General features: G+C 38.4%; 1 protein-coding gene across 8 annotated transcripts in view; it reads right to left on the bottom strand.

The window, feature by feature from the left end:
- The window catches only part of ARHGEF28 (Rho guanine nucleotide exchange factor 28), a 317,873-nt gene that overhangs the window by 82,086 nt on the left and 223,220 nt on the right, over window positions 1-12,567 (bottom strand). For all 8 annotated transcript variants that reach the window (XR_004283955.1, XM_032335977.1, XM_032335978.1 and 5 more), the window contains 4 exons: window positions 12,067-12,178; window positions 8,256-8,298; window positions 3,027-3,150; window positions 2,552-2,684 (listed from right to left, as the gene is read on the bottom strand). Coding sequence is in view for 7 of the 8 variants with exons in the window: in XM_032335977.1 (XP_032191868.1) it covers window positions 2,552-2,684; window positions 3,027-3,150; window positions 8,256-8,298; window positions 12,067-12,178 (412 nt within the window). In the remaining variant the exon portion in view is untranslated. The remainder of the gene's footprint in view (window positions 1-2,551; window positions 2,685-3,026; window positions 3,151-8,255; window positions 8,299-12,066; window positions 12,179-12,567) is intronic.

Consider the following 12,567-nt stretch of genomic DNA (forward strand, 5'->3'; position numbering starts at 1 on the left):
CAATAGCCAAAAATGTGGACAGTGTTGGGGTGCCTGGGTACCTCAGCTGGTAAAGTGTCTGACTATTGGTTTCTGCTCAGGTCATGATCTCAGGGTCCTAGGATCGAGCCCCAAGTCAGGCTCCTTGGTCAGTGGGGCGCCTGCTTGAGACTCTCTTCCTCTCTCCCTTCCCCTCTCCTAGTTTGCAATCTCTCTTTCCCTCTTTCAAGTAAATAAATAAAAGTCATTAAGAAAAACAAAATGTGGACAGTGTTATATGCAAAGAAATGCCACTTACCACATCATTTGTTGGGAAAAAATTGGGAAAAACTTAAACATACCCTAAGTAAGGAGAAATTAAACACATTTCATATCAAATAAAACATCTGCATAAATGCCTAACTTTTAAAATAATTACCATGGACTCAATTAAAGTATGGATAGCCATCTTCTCTAGTTAGCAAGATTTGGGATAACTTTGAATTTTTCCTTAAGCCTTGTATCTTTTATGAGTCTGAATGCATTTAAAAAAATAATTTTTAAAAAAATAAATACATCCTCCATATTTTCAGTCATTTCCATTTTCCACTCAAACTTTTATGGCCATCCATTTGACCAACTTTTCTGTGAACCAACATGCTCTGAGCTACACTAGAGTCTACCTTTCAGTGAGCCCACCTCCCTCCCCACGACCCCCGTCCCAGTTTTCTGTCTGTCATTAACTACAGAGGAATGCCGAAGGGCTGGGCTTTGTGCGAGTGGCTGCAGGGGATACAGAAGGATCACAGGATCATTTTAGTCCCTGAAGTCTATTTTAGTAGTTAAAAAACAAGAGGCTGTCCGTAATCCAGTACGGAATGGAATAGGATAAATAGATCATACACGTGGTACACAGAAGTTCTGGACACAGTGGTCAGGAGAGACCTCCCAAGATGAGGTAAGAAATCAAGACAGATGCACAAGAGTTGGGAGAAACGAAGAGGAGGGAGATCATCAGAAGCGAAGGGTCAGAGGCAGGAGAACACACATGGTGGGAGGTAAGGACAACATGCCTGGCAAGGCTTCTGGCCATAAACCAAGCCTGAAGAGGGAACTAACTGTGGGATTATTAAGCACAAATGGAGCCAAATGCATCTATCTGCAAAGTGTGGGCTTAGTTCAGGAAACAAGAAGGGAGAGAAGTCCTTACGCGGATGTGAGTAGATAAAAAAGTGATGTGGTACAAGTACTCATTCAGAATAAAGGTAGTGAAGGAGTGAATGGTTTTGAGTATGGGGACAACAGGGAAAGGGACTCACCATGCCCAAGGAGTGAGCCTGTACCATTCACACAGAAGGAAGCCTTTTGATATGTGGGTTGTGAGATTGGTTTTTGTCCCATTGGTCTGGGAGACCAGAAGTCTCTGGGTGATGATGGCCACAGACAGGGTTGCTCTGAGTCCCTGGTGTGAGCCAAGTACAGGGTTGGTCAGGAGAGGGCTGACTGAGAACATGTTATCTGAACGGACCTGAAGGAGGTGAGGGAGCAACCAGTCCCTGAGGTTGATCTGAGGGAGAAGCACAGCAGGCAGAAGGAAGAGCCAGGAAAGGCCCTCTGGTGGTAGTATGCCCGCCAGGCTGAGGGAGCAGCAAAGATGCCAGAGTGACTGCAGCAGGGGGAGGAAGGGGGAGAGGACAACGGGAGAGATGACGGGGACTTGCACCCATTGTCAGGGCCTTTGCCTTTCTTGGGGGTTGACAGGAAGCCACTGGAGGATCTGGAACACGGGCATCTGTGCCTTCACAAGCTCACTCTGGTCGATATTTTGAGAACAGACGTTTTCAGAAGTGTGCAATTTGTGCTAAAAGTACAAGGAAACCAGTGAGAAAGCTACTGAAAGGGTGGCGTTAGACCGGGGTGGTACCAGCGACAGGGTGAAAGGAGGCTGGCTTTCGTACCTATTGGGAAGACTGAGCTGAGGGGATTGCTGAGGGCCCAGATGTGGGATGTGAGAAAGAGGCATACAGAAAGACCCCAAGATTTTTGCCATGAGCATCTGACTGGTGCACTAGGGCGGCCATTAATGGAGAGATCAGCCCAAACGCGGGCACAGGAGCGGGAAAGCAGAGCTCCACTTCCGACATGCAACTTCCCAGAAGCTGTTTAGATGCCCCAGTGGAGGCATCAAGTAGGCAGTGAGATATACAGGTCTGGGGTTCTGGGGGCTGTCACTTGTGGACAAAAAGCACTGACTCTAACCATCGGGGGTCACTGCTCGGTAGGTTGTTAAATCACACATGCAACGCTACCCTGAACAACGGCCCTCTCTCCAGGTGCCCAGACGGCACAGTCGCTGGAGATCTGACTCTCCGTTTTGGCTCAGGTCATAATTTCAGGGTCGTTAGATCAATCCCTGCATCAAGCTCCATGCTCAGCAGAGAGTCTGCTTAAGACTCTCTCTCCCTCTCCTTCTACCTCTACTAAAATAAATCATTAAATCTTTAAAAAGGCAAAAAACAATAGCCCTCTTCTATCGCTTACTGTCTGGGGACACAAAATGCAAAGACAGCACACACTGGGCCCAAGAACTTACTGGAACACTGGAATGACTCTTTCCCCAGGAGCGTTTTGTCACAAACCGAACACTGTAGAACCCCAGAGAATGTTCCAGGGACAAACTGATGTCGGCTCAGCTTCTCTTTGTCTTTGGCATCCTTGCTTTTTGTCTTCAGATTCAACAGCAACCGTCAGGTGGAGAGAAATGAGAGAAGACATGTGCTGAGAGCCATGTACTTACAGAAGCCATTCAAAGTCTCTACATTTTCTGTCTGCACGTAAGGACGGCATGCAGAAGAGTACAGTAATGCCAGAATGAATCGTGGCCAGCCTACCACTGTCCTGTACTTCCAACAACTTAGACAATATTCCGTAAGAAGTGAAGAGGTCTTCGAGAACATGTGTACGAAATCTCAGACAGGTGATTTTAAAGGTCAAGTGAAAACTATACTCACTGCCAAAAAATGGAACCAGCTACATTTTAAACACGATGGGCAGAGAACTTTAATTACCTTAGATTTATTCCGAGGGCTTGTCATCCTATTCATGAGGAAGCTGAAAGTTCGGCTCACTTTGTATTTTTCAGACTCTGACTTAGCAGGTATAATGTATTTATCCCATTCTTCTTCCTGAATTCTACAAAAAAGAATCTGTTACCATGGCTTATCAGGACTTAGAGAGGGAGTAAAAAACGACATATATATATATATATATACACACATAGGTGTGCATATACAATTTTTGCTTAGGTTTTAATGGTTATTCTAAACATAAAGATACAATCTACTAAAAATATAGCTTATAGATCGATAAACAGATGTATGATAAAGCAACTATTTCACAACGTTATCAGTTATAAATCTAAGTGGTAGAAATGGGTATTCAGCATATAATTCCCTCACCTTTCTGTATACTTCAAATTTTTCATAATACAATACTAGAGAAATAAAGGAAACCTTAGACTTACAATTTTACCCTGCAAACACTCATCTCCCTATTTACTATGCCAACAGAAATTTCTCAGGGCACAGAGAAGGCAAATAACCAGTAATAGGAAACTGCATTTTATTTATTTTTGGAACATAGAGATAGTACTCAGAAGATACACATTTCTTTTGCTAATACAGCTTGAGAAGCAGACTGCCTGCCCCTTGGTTCAGTCTCTCCCACTCAACCAGGCTATTTACAATCTGAGACTCCCTAGGCTGTAAAAGAGAGAAGGCTGTTGATAACTTCCCTACCATAAAAGGCAACCTAAAGATAATGGTATCCAATCTTTGAACACCCTGAAACATTTATTTTCCCCTGAGCCATAAGATCATGCCTTAGGGGACAAAAAAAGTCCCATCTATTAAAAGTTCTATTTCCTCTGAAACTTTCTGATAGCCTTTTATTTCTAACATTATTATGGACAGAGATGAAAGAAAGAGAGAGAGAGGGAGAATATATTAAAGATCAACCAAGTATGTAAAACCAGGTAACACTTCTGTGAAACATTCTGTACTCTCTCCTACCTCCCAAACTTCTCATTCATCCGCATTAGTGGATAACACATGCATCTTTGGGATATAGTTCTCAAAAACTATCATATTACTGATAGGCACCAAAATATATGATCACATTTTGTGACAATGAGTCCAGTGACAAATCTTAGGACTTTAGTATATTTCATCTGATTAATGACAGGCTTAGACTTAAAATTATTTCTAAGGCCCCTTCCCACACTTATGTACTTATCTAATACATTATTAAAGGAAACTTCTGGTTATTTATACTAGATATAGATTAAAATGTAATTATTTGCGTTTGATCATTGAGAGTTCAAACCTATGAATGCATCTAGAAAAGATGATAAATAGCTTCAGAAGTGCCTCTTGGTCAAAGCTAAAGGCACAGGCAGGACAGTGAATGTCCTACTAACTCTAATTCTGCACAGTAAGTGAAAGTGGGTTTGCTACTTAGAGAAAACAGCTCAAAAACTTAGAAAGGAAAGAGGGTGGATGGAACTGAAGGTACCCCATGACGACTCCAAGTGACAAAAAGAACTTAAGACTTTCTTATTTCCTTCCTATTTCCACAACCACCTCCTTAGATAGCTAACTGGCTAATGTATCTATAAATTTTCCTACCTCTTGTTTTTTGAGCATCCTAATTTGCACAGCTCATGACATATTATTCAACAGGCTCACTTTGGGAATGGAGGTGAAAAACAAATTTGAGGTCTTCGAAAGAATGATGTTCAGAACACCTTTTGTGACCTCACCAAATGCTTTCTAATGTCTATGATAAGAACAATCTGGTGAGGAGACCTCAGTCACAGAATTAAAGAATACTAAGGTCAATGTGGACTGTGAGGTCAAAAAGTCCTCCCCCCTACCTACCTCCCAGCAAAAACACAACACTACTGTCTTAAAGATCTTTTTTTTTTTTTTTTTTTAAGATTTATTTGTTTGAGAGAGAGTGCTAGTGAGCATGAGTGGGGAGAAGGGCAAGGGACAACATGTCAAGCAGACTCCCCACTAAACAGGAACCAATCGGGGAACTTAATCTCATGACCCTGAGGATCATGACCTGAGCCAAAACCAAGAATCGAAGCCTTAACCTACTAAGCCACCCAGGCGCCCCTCTACTCTCCTAAATCAAAGAAAATCTGTTTAACCAACTCTTTTCCCAATTCCCCATATTACAGAAGACCATATCAAAAACATTTCAGTTTTGATCTAAAACCTTTCAGTGGACCACAATTTTCATATATCCTGTATATTACTACAAAATGACATAAAATCATACCATTTACTCTTTACTTAAAATGTTGAGAAGACCTGAGACATAAGCAAGTAAACAAAAAAATACTGAAACACTTAATATTAAGAACTAACAATAGCCACCCCACACGGTAGAAATGTGAACATCAGAGACATGATCCACTGTCACATTACGAAAATGAATAACACACTATAACCTCTGGGCAAATGCTGAAGGCTGGTTAATTCCATGTTTCAAATCTAACAATGCTATATTCACCTATGTAACAATCAGTTACATTAGGTAAGAACTAAGAAGGGAAAAATCCCCAACTAATTTCCCAACAGATTTTAAAAAGCTTTTCACTTTATAAGAATCTGGAAAAAAAATTTAAACTCTCTTCCAATCCAAGAACAAGATGCCTAAATTCTATGATCAATTTGACAACCAATGAAATCATCCTCAAAGTTTTATAAACCGCATTTCTCAGAGATTCTCACAGCATTACCTCTTCAATAAAGATATTTTAAGTACCTTCAGACTAGAGGTCCTTCTCATCTTAACTTTTAAACCTATAATATCTATAGCTTATTTTTCGAAGAGATGAACAGCTAAGTATTAAAAGGAATCCCCAATATCCCAACAGAAAATAGACACAATGGGACTTTTCTGGACATTCAGATGCTCACATTAAAATATATATATATACATATCAAGTAATAAATTTAACACATTTAAGACAGAGGATATTAATAAAATAACAGTCATGACTTATAGTCATTAAGAAGTTGGTACACCCTGTAAAAAAATTTTTTTTAATTTAAAAAAAGAAGTTGGTACACCCTGAAACTAATATTACAATGTATGTTAACTAACTGGAATTTAAGTAAAAACTTAAAAAAAAAGAATTATATACTTATTTTGAATTTTAAAAACTTGACAGAGATGAAGTATCTTCTCCTAGAGAAAAGATCCTACAAAGTCTGGAGTGGGCCCCCTTTCATCCGTCTGCATACTTTCCCAGTAACCAAGTGATGAATATAAATATGAGAATTTCAAAGAAGCCAAGTTCCTCAAGTACAATATGACTGAAGCAACGCATTAATTAGCATTAGGATCTCTGGATCCTACTAGAGTATCCGATAAGGTATTGGGCAGAGACTAAGGGAAATGAAAGATGTACTCTACTAGATACACCAGGGGATGTGACTGAGAAAGTCAGATGCTTTGAGGATGTAGACCAACACAGACTAAGGAAGAGACAAAAACAAGTAACAAAATAAGAAATAAGAAAAGGATACTCCCTACACATCCAAGTTAAAATATTTTATAGATTAATATTTAACCAATTAGAACACTGTCTTTTTCTTAAGCCCCTGTCTTAATGGAGAATAAATATTTTTGATTAAAAAAATCTAAAAAAAATTTTTATATCAGTCCATTACTTCTCCGATAGTTAAAAAGATGACAGGGAGAAGACTGTTAACCAAAATAATAACAAGGATGATGATCAAATTCCACAACTGAGTCAACTGCCAACATGAGTACTCAGTGTACCCAATGTAAATGTAAAAACACCCAATGGGTCAGTTTTTGCTGCTTTTGCTATCATCACTGTCTCCATCATGGCCATGTCTTCTTCATCATCATCCTATCAGTAAAGGGTATCCTTAGTCTTCCTATTTGTATCATCTGAACATTTCTATTCTGGTCTCAAAAAAATAGGAATGAATAAATGGAGGCTTTTTCTCAGTGATACTTTTTTTTTTTTTTTAAAGAACTAAAGATTTATTTATTTATTTTTAGAGAAAGAGAGTCGGGGGTGGGGGAGCTGGAGAGAGAGAGGAAGAGAATCTTAAGCAGACTCCCTGCTGAGCACGGAGACTGATCCAGGGTTCGATCTCATGATGCTGAGATCATGACCTGAGACAAAATCAAAAGTGGGAGGCTTAACCAACTGAGCCACCTAGGTATCCCTTTTTCTCCCTAAAATTAAAAAAAAAAAAGTCATATATTTATTAAAAAGTCCCAAATTTTAGTATTATTGAGCCCAAATTAAAGCCATTTTCCTTTTTCACACGGTCTCCTCAAGCCAAACATTTATACCATTTCTGACACTGGATTTGCACATAACCCAAGGACTATTTCTCAGTGTGACTTATGAGCAGTTACTCAAGACCAGTAAAACTCAACAATCCTGCCTGCTTGCTGGTCAGCTTCCAAAGCCTGACTCCAGCAACAGTTTTGACTTTCTGGGGAAGAGAGAAGCTGAGGTTTAAAGCTTTCAGACCTATCAACCAGAAAACTGTTAATGCTTAAAATACTTTCTTGGGGCACCTGGGTGGTTCAGTGGGTTAAGCCTCTGCCTTCGACTCGGGTCATAATCCCAGGGTCCTGGGATCAAGCCCCGCACTGGGCTCTCTGCTTGGCAGGGAGCCTGCTTCCCCCCTTCCCCTCTGTCTTCCTCTCTGCCTATGGTGATCTCTCTCCGTCAAATAAATAAATAAAATCTTTTAAAAAATTTAAAAATAAAAACAAATAAATAAAATACTTTCTCTATCACTCACTCTTTCTTTCAAAGTTAACCAACCACTCCAAGCCGTATTCCAAAAGGACATACAGCAGAGGCGGCTATTTGCTTTCTTTGTCTGACCAGCCTGGGGCCTGTTCCCATAGCAAGTCTTCTTGTCACGGTAGACAGACCAGGCAAGAACCTAATACCTTTCTAAAGCAGGTGATCCTCACACAGCTGCTCCCTTTGGTCCAGGCCACTGGAGGTGTCTGTCTTTGAAAAAAGCCCAAAAGAGAACACTGTGTCCACAGTCCTGAGACCTGCAGCTCTGGGGACTCAAAGTAGCAAGTTTGGAGCAAAGTATTCTGGCAGCCTCATTGCACAGAAATCTCTCGTAAACTATGGAATGGATCTCAGAATTCATGTGCAAACATTTCCAAAGACAGCAAGCAGACCCTCAGGAAATCTGGAACAGTTAAAATACCTTTTTTCTCTTGGTGGCTCCGGTAGGCTGTAAGCTCTTTGCTCTACAAGACACAGAACAATAAAATGAAAACTGAGGCAGACAAGCTAGCAGTCATGTGTTAGTCTAAAATGTGCACACTCAACCATATTTTATCATTATTCACACCATCAGTTAGAGAGTATCAAGGAAATCAGTCATCTTACGTAAGTAGGGCATTGCTCTGGGTAGCTTTATCACTGTCCCTAGTTTGGAGAGAATGAGGGGTGGGCATCACATGGCGACATTCAATGACTCTGTGAATCTGGCATTAGCAGATGGCAGCGAGCAGTTTCAGCATGGAAGAAAATCAGTTCTGTCTTTTTGGATGTTTCTCATCAGAGCTTCATCCCTTACTTGTAATACTAATTCCCTAACATACAGAATCAATACGTATGTTGGCTGCCTTTTAGGGAAGCTCAAAAGAAAAGTCTTCAAGGCCAGCATAAGGAAGAGTCCCTTTTAATATGGCTGCAATGCCTTCATAAAATCCTAGCAGTGGCCAGTTCAGAGAGGTGTTTTGTGGTAGGAAAGGGAGGATCACTTTCCCTCCTGGACCTGGGGGCAAGGGAGATGGGAGACAGAAGGGAGGAAGCTGAGCACCATCTTGTTTCCAGAACTGAAGCGCTCCTTACAGGGACTGAGCAGAGACACCGATGTCGACAGTGAGAGAGACTGAAGCGGGGAGAGTACACTGTGGAGCACCCCATCTACAGAGCGAGGACATTTCCTTTACCACTACAGTCCAGAAGAGTGAAGAGGCAAAACCAGTTCACAAAGGAAAGTGCATCAGACACACAAGGAAAACCAATTAACACATATCCCCTGAAATGTGTAAATATCAATGTTCAATATAACACTACCTTGTATGTAATAAAAAATCTGCTTTGAAGAATCTGAAGGATTTTATTGCCACTATTAAACAGTCCTCAAATTAACTCATAAGCAGAAACCACCATGCTTATTGTGAACATTCTGAGATACCAAGAGATTAAGCCACATGTTCAAGACAATCAAGCTAATAAACTAACGGAACCAGCCTCAGGCAACTGCACAAAGTCTAATAGGGTTCCACTTAACAGTGCACAATGATTTTCAGAAGTACGTTCACTTCACTCCTCAAATTCTTAAAAGTAAAACACTTCGGTCCTTCTTGGTGAGGTTATAATGATGGAGAATGTTCTTGTCTATCTAAACACACAATGTACCAGAGGGAATTACAGGATAGGATTTTGTTTTGCATATACAAGCATTAAATGATGTTGCCACATCATTGTACCCTTGGCCTCCCCCCAAAACCATGAGAAATAATAAGTAACCTCTTAGAAGGGACAAAGATGAGAAAACAACACAAATAAGAATAAAGAAGGCCAAAGCGCTATTATTTCTTGTATACCTGTATTACAGCTCATGTATAGGAGCTTCCAACTGGGGTGAAAGGAGACTTGAATTCTGTTCAAATAGAGAAAACTTGTAGGACTATTCCAAACACATCAAGAAAGAATTTAAGGTCATGTAAATGTCAATTTACCTTTGATTACTCTAAATGAACTAAAAAATGAAACATCACATCTTTGAACTAGCCAGGCTTTCACTCCCATGCTTTGATCACACACACACAGAGTTAAAATTATTCCCTCTTCTCTAAAAGCTAATTTATTCCTCATATATGTATGGTTTACCCATTGAATCTTTGTACATTTATTATGTAGCTTCAACTTTCAATGCCCTATTTGTGATTCCTACCTTCTGGAGATGAAATTTCATTGAAATAGCCCTATTTTTAAATAACATGGTCTCAATGTAAGATTTTATTAACAGAAAAGTCAAAACATTTGATTTTTTTTAAAATTCTAACTCAATTTTTAATTCTAACTCAAATGCAAAGATTTAAGGATTGTATGTAAGGCAGACACCCTTCCTTATTCATTAAAGAATTTATAAATCAGGGTTCTTTTCCCTTATAAACAATCGATTACCTCTCAGTCATCTGGTCAACAGCTTCAAACTTCTGAACTGACTTACAAACTAGTCATGCTACAGATATAATGTCAAGGCTGCCATTTTGCCTACTACAAAAACTTAGAAGCATTTTCTAAATGGTTAAGGTATGAAGTTGGTTCCCCATCTAGGACCATCCGTGAAAAGATGCCAAGGTGCCACTGAAGGAATCCCAACCTAAATCAAGGTTAAGAGACCTGGAGATCCCAGAAAGACTCATGAAATTACACACACACACATACACACACAAATACACACACACGGTATTTTTTCTTCTTATATATATGTATATCTATAGGAGATAGATATATCTATCTTTTATATATATATATATATAATGTATCTTCTTATATATATATATCTATAGGAGATAGATTTTCTTCTTATATATATATATCTATAGGAGATGGATATAGCTATATCTATCTCCTATAGATAAGAAAAAACAGGGCAAGTTTAATCCATCTTCTTCCTGTCCTCTCAAGGTCATTGTATCTTTTCTTTCTCTTAGTCCTTTTCTCCATCTCCAAATTTTGAAATTTTAAACTGATGTTTATTACCAGTCTTGCTTTCTTTTTCCAGTAAGGATTTCCTTTTCCAGTAAGGATTCCCAGAAAGAAAAGGGAAAAAAAAACCCAAAAACAAAACCTGGCACCGGTTTTGCACTCTATGTGTCTTGTCTAGTATATTCATTCAACACGTAATTTTTGAACATCTCCATCTGTAAGTCATTGTTTTAGAATGGCAGTTCCAACCATAAAGATTCTGTTTTCAGTATTTCTTCAAATGGCATAAAAATGTCAACAACAACAATGAAATGAAGAATAAGTAAAAAGGAAGAGAAAGAAACTAGTGAAATAAATTCTATTTTAAATATTCTACATTAGGAAACTACGAATACTTGGATACATCTGGCTTTCTGGGTTTTTTAAGACTCTTAAGGATAATAGACAAATGAAGTATTAATATATTAATAAACATTTTATTATAATACTTTATATTACATATGGATATGAATAATACCAAATATGCTTTTAAATATAATTACTGCAAAATATATTATGTTCAGAAATACCCTTTGTTTCAAAATAAAGTAAAAAATGGGAATTATGGCTGAAAGTAGCTACAAAGGCAGCTCCAAGTTGCCCATAATTACCTGTTTACTAATCTGAATTCAGTTTTAAAAATCTGTCAAGCTGTACGCTTATGATGTGCACCCCTTTCTAAAGGTGGATCAATTAAACTTCTATTGTATCAAAGTTTTAGTTCTGTTTACATTGCCCCAAAGAATGCTGAGATACATTAACTCATGTTTCAACTGTTTTTTTTTTAATTTATTGAGATTTTCTTTTTCTTTTACTGCAACTCTCTCAAGTCCCTTGCTAAATACAGAAAGGGAACAAATCTATTTTGCTATGCTTTGTCTTTTACTTAGACTTCAGCAATTTACACATAGGGCAAAGTAATTTTTTAGGATTTCCTGAAAATCCTCTAATGCTCTCATAATAATATACCTAGAATAAATTCTCATTTCCACTGTCCTTCCATTGCCCTTTGTTCAAAGAATAAAGCAACAGAGAGGTGTGTACACATATGCATTTTCATCAAATTGAAATCTTTAACTTGACAAATATCCAGTGAGAAAAGGATTTTGCTAAGACTAGAAAAATCAATTATGAAAATGGAATTGAAAATTCTTGCCTGCTACTTTTGTTTATTTTATATATTTTGCTAACTGAAAATCTGCCCTGGAACAGCATGTTCCCAAGGCCAAACGGTAAAGAATGCTTACCTTCACTAGAACTGCACACTGTAAAATCACGCACCAACCGAGTTTTTCCTAAAGAAATTTTGGGTGATGAGCAGGAGTAAGAACGTGAGCGGACTCCAGAAAGCAAGGATTCCTGAAAGAAATCATACCAAAGTTGTTTTTTTTTTTTTTTAATTCTACAGAGGACTTGAAAGTATATGTTCACAAGAGATGTTACTAAAAGAGCATCTCTGTAAAAAGAGTCACTGTAAATCTTTCTGATGTAATCTCATTTTTTGTTTTTTTGCCTATCACAACTTTTAAAATTTTACAGTCTTTTCAATGCATTATAAACTTGAGCTTCCCACCCATATATACTTTAAAATGCAATTATGACATTCTAATTAAGTTGGTTGAAAGTGAAAAATTACTGTTTTTCCCCCTCTGTTATTGGAAACATTTTTTCTATTTTACACTGCAGTATCTGAGCAAAATTCCATATTAATTGGTATCTTTTTATTTCACAATTATTAGAAGTTAGAG

This window comes from Mustela erminea, chromosome 3 (assembly GCF_009829155.1).
Source record: "Mustela erminea isolate mMusErm1 chromosome 3, mMusErm1.Pri, whole genome shotgun sequence".
NCBI lineage: Eukaryota > Metazoa > Chordata > Mammalia > Carnivora > Mustelidae > Mustela > Mustela erminea.